The sequence below is a fragment of the Tupaia chinensis genome, unplaced genomic scaffold (assembly GCF_000334495.1).
Source record: "Tupaia chinensis unplaced genomic scaffold, TupChi_1.0 Scaffold143748_1, whole genome shotgun sequence".
Classification (NCBI taxonomy): domain Eukaryota; kingdom Metazoa; phylum Chordata; class Mammalia; order Scandentia; family Tupaiidae; genus Tupaia; species Tupaia belangeri.
Window position 1 is genome coordinate 144,361 of NW_006203597.1, and position 3,833 is coordinate 148,193.

A 3,833-nucleotide genomic window follows, 5' to 3' on the forward strand; every position below is an offset into this window, starting at 1 on the left:
TTTTTACACAGGATCTTGCTATGTCTAATTCCCCTGCCTCAGCCTCCCAAGCAGTTGGAATCACAGATGCCAAACCTGGCCCTAGGATGGGCTGGGAATCAAACCCACACCTCCCCCATGACCTCAGCCAGCCAAGCAACAGCAGCATGGACCTACCATGGCAGAGCCAGTTTGTGTTGTGATGAACATTTCTAGAACCTAAGGATTGGGGACCCTTTCTGTGTTTTAGAAGAGAAAGATTTTCCTGGGACCAGCAGTTAGCGTAATGGCTATGTCGCTGGACTCCCATGTAGTCAACCACGGTTCGAGTCCTGGACCCGGTGGCTTGGACTCAGACTGGGCGCGTGTGCGTGTGTGCCCAAGATCCCGAGAGGAGAATGGAGAAGGGATTGCAGCGTGGCCATCCCCCCTGGGGGGTGATTCCTCACTTTCTGTCTCTCTCTCTTTCTGGTGAGTGCACGCACCCTATAGCGAAAACCTCTCCCAAAAAAGGGACAAAAATTTTTCCTTTGTTTGTATTGGTAAGGGGCCATGTATGCCAAGTTTCAGTCCTGCCTAGAACCAAGCTACTAGATGGAAGGCAATATTCTGAAGGCCAAAGGTGTGGCAGGCAAAGCACCCTGGGCCCCAGGAAGTTGGAGCAGCTACTTGGTGGCTCCAGGCCTATGTTCAGAGGGCTCCATTTTGGCAGGAGGTGATGTGGCCTGCAAGAGAACCTAGCCCAGTCAGGCGGAAGAAGCACAAGAGATGGTAGGAGCCTCATCACAGCAGGAGGGAGGGCGCAGTTCCTCTGAAGAAACACAGAGGGTAAGAGGCCTCAAGGTCAAGAAGCAAGGTGCAGAGACCTCAGGAGCTGGTGCCTGCTACAGAGGGGCTTACACAGGCAACAGTGATTCCTGGGAAGGGCAACATGGGCAAGGGTTCTGGCTTGAGAAGGGACAAGGCAGGACCCACCACTCTCATAGGGTTCCTGTGGTACAAGTGACTGTGGAAGATACCAGGAAGAACATTAGGGAAGGACTGGCACAGATGTGCCTGCCCAGGAGAGCCTGGGAGCCTAGAGAGTCTAGGGGACGACAAAGAGGTACAGGGCTATGTGGGCATATAGAATAGCCCTAGCTTCTTTTCCTCCGTGGACGGTGAGTAGAGGACAGGATGGAGATACCTCGCTTACAGAGAAGACATTTGGGACCATTCCCAGCTACAGCCTGAAGCATGCTACAAACTGAAAGGGACAGCCCAGCATCTGTTCAACTGCGTCTGAAGTGTTCCAGCGTGCATCTCTCCTGAGACAGGTGTTGTAGTCCTCAGGCAGACAGGAGAATCAAGGCACATGGAGGCAGAGCCTGCCAGTCGCTACCACTGGTATGCTCATTCACTTCATTTATTCAACATTTATTAGGCACCCACACAGCACCAGGCCCTGAAAACAGAGCTGGGCAATGCACAGTCCCAGTCTCCAGTGCTCTTGGCTAGGGTAAGACACGGAACACATAGTCACAGCGCTGTAGGGTGCTGTGGGCACCGGAGGCCACCCAGGAGCCCCTCCCAGTAGGCTCAGGGAAGGCTCCCAGAAAAATAAATAAATATGGCTAGGAGTGCTCACACACTGTAGGCTCTCACCCTGGGGAGGAGGGGGGCAGGATCATCACTGAAAAGTCTCTCTGATGGGGACCTTTCTGTGCACAAGGAGGCCTAGGGGTGGAGTGGAGGCAAGGCCACCTCTGCATTCTCTGACAAACCACCAACCCCCTACCCTGTACTACTACTGTCTGCCTGGGCTGCGGTGACAAAAGGGGTGCTCCCTACTCCAGGGCTAGTGACAGCTACTGCACAGAGAGCCCCATGGGAGCCTGGACAGGACGCCAGAGAGAGGGTACAAATTGCCTTCTGTGTGGCTCCCCACCCAGGGCCTCATCTATTCCCCTTGACATCTCCACGCTGTTTCCGAGGTCACTTCCTTTCTTCCCACCTTTTGGGAGCCTGCACCCTGTCTCGTCTCTGCTTGCCTCTTTCAGCAGTCATGCACCAGCCACTCTCTCTGGCTCTGGGGCACAGACCTCCCCATCAGCAAAGGACCTACCAGCACAGGACCCACCACAGGCTCTGCACCAGACCACTGCTCTGTTGTGTGTCACAGTCGACTCACCAGCTCAATGAGCTGTTGGATGTTCTTATTCTGGTTACATAGGCCATTCCTGACATTCTCCAGCAGGCACCTCTTCAGTTCAAAAATGGCCTCACTGTACCCCAGGCTCACGGCAGCCATGGGGGGCGCCCCGTGCCACAGGCCAGGGATGTGCCAGACATGTTGTTTCTCAAGGTCATAGAAGGCAAGGCCAGCCAGAGTCCGGAGCCCATCCTCTTGTCTCTGCATCTGGGCAGAGGCTCGGCTGCGGTCACCAGGAAGGTCCAGGAGCTGTCTCCTGTCCCTCGGCTTGGTGCTGGCGGTAGATACATCATGCAGATTCTGGTACACGAACTGGTAGTTGGGCATATGCCCAGTCTTTTCCAGCCTCAGAAATGCATGCAGAATAGCAGGAGGGATGTCCCTTGTGCCAGTCAGGCTGACCACAGCCACACTGCTCAGCCCCATAAGCAGAGTGGCCAAGGAAGCCTCTAGCTCGAACCTGTCCCCAGCAGTGCTCATGGTCCCGCCGATCAGGCCCCCAGAGTCAATCACTAGGATGTGGTCACAGCCTAGGTCCTGGCTGAAGCCCTCAGCCACTGTAACCAACTGCATGAAGGCTCCCCGTGGGCCCCAGCCCTTCCCTGTAGCAAACCGCAGCCCAAACATGGTGTTGAGCAGCGTGGATTTCCCAGTGCCTGGCACCCCTAGGGCTGACAGCACCACCAGGCGGGACCGTCTCTCCAGGCGAGCGTGTAGCTCCTTCAGGAGCCCTGTTACCCAGCGGACAGGAATGCTCAGGGTGCTGCCATCCACCAGCTCCAGGGGCAGCCCCGTCAGCAGCAGCTCCAAGGCTAAGCCTGGGAAGTGCGCAAAGCGGCGCTGGCCAGCGGGAAGCCGCCCAGCCTCCAGCAGGCAGCTCTCAGCTTCATAAAACTGACCCATCTCGCGCAGGAAGTGTTCCACCCCCAAGCGCTCAGGCCACGGAGGATCCCCCGAGTCCATAGCCCCACTGGGCTTCTGCCTCAGCGGCAATAGGGTATCAAACGTTGGCCTAGGATGGGGCGGCGTCACCCGGGCCAGCCCCCACTCCATCCAGCGAACGAAGTACTGCCTCTCAGCAGGGCAGGAGCTACTGATGCCCCCGATGAACTCCTGCAGGCCCCAGGCAAGCTCCTGGCCGTGCTGCTGCATACGCAGCTCCAGCAGATGGCGCCGCAGATCAGCTCGGAGCTTCTCCGGTTCTGGTGCCCACTGCAGCTGGCCGGCCTCTTTCTCAACCTGTGAGGCCCTTCGCCAAGGCTCACCCTGCAACCCCAGCTCGTCTCTCCTGTAGGCGTCGGCATCCTGGATCCTCCGGGTTATCCTCTCCATGCGTTCCTTGGCCCTCTGGCACTCCTCACGGTCCTCATCCACCCTCAGGCCCAGCCTGCGGGCCACCAGCGCCATGTCCTCCACGGACACCCTTCTGCAGGGGGAGCGAGCCACATTACCCACGATTGCCCGGACCCTCCTCACAAAGCCCTCATTGTCTGTGCTGCTGACCTTAACTAGCACATGTGAGTGGTCGATCCGCAACACCGGAATCAGCCTGTTCAGGAAGCGCAGGTTAGCGTTGCGCTTCCCGCGGTAGGGGCTCAGGATGAAGTAGTACCTGGTGGACGGCTCCCTCACAGAGGCCAGCAGCTCATATTCCTTCCTGCTG

The 3,833-nt window shown here is 57.5% G+C and overlaps 1 protein-coding gene across 1 annotated transcript in view; it reads right to left on the minus strand.

The window, feature by feature from the left end:
* Positions 1-1,366: 1,366 nt before the first annotated feature.
* The window catches only part of URGCP (upregulator of cell proliferation), a gene marked incomplete in the record, with an annotated part of 42,219 nt that continues 39,752 nt past the window's right edge, over positions 1,367-3,833 (minus strand). Inside the window, 1 exon segment of the mRNA XM_027766849.1 lies at positions 1,367-3,833. Within this exon segment, the coding sequence (XP_027622650.1) occupies positions 2,135-3,833 (1,699 nt within the window).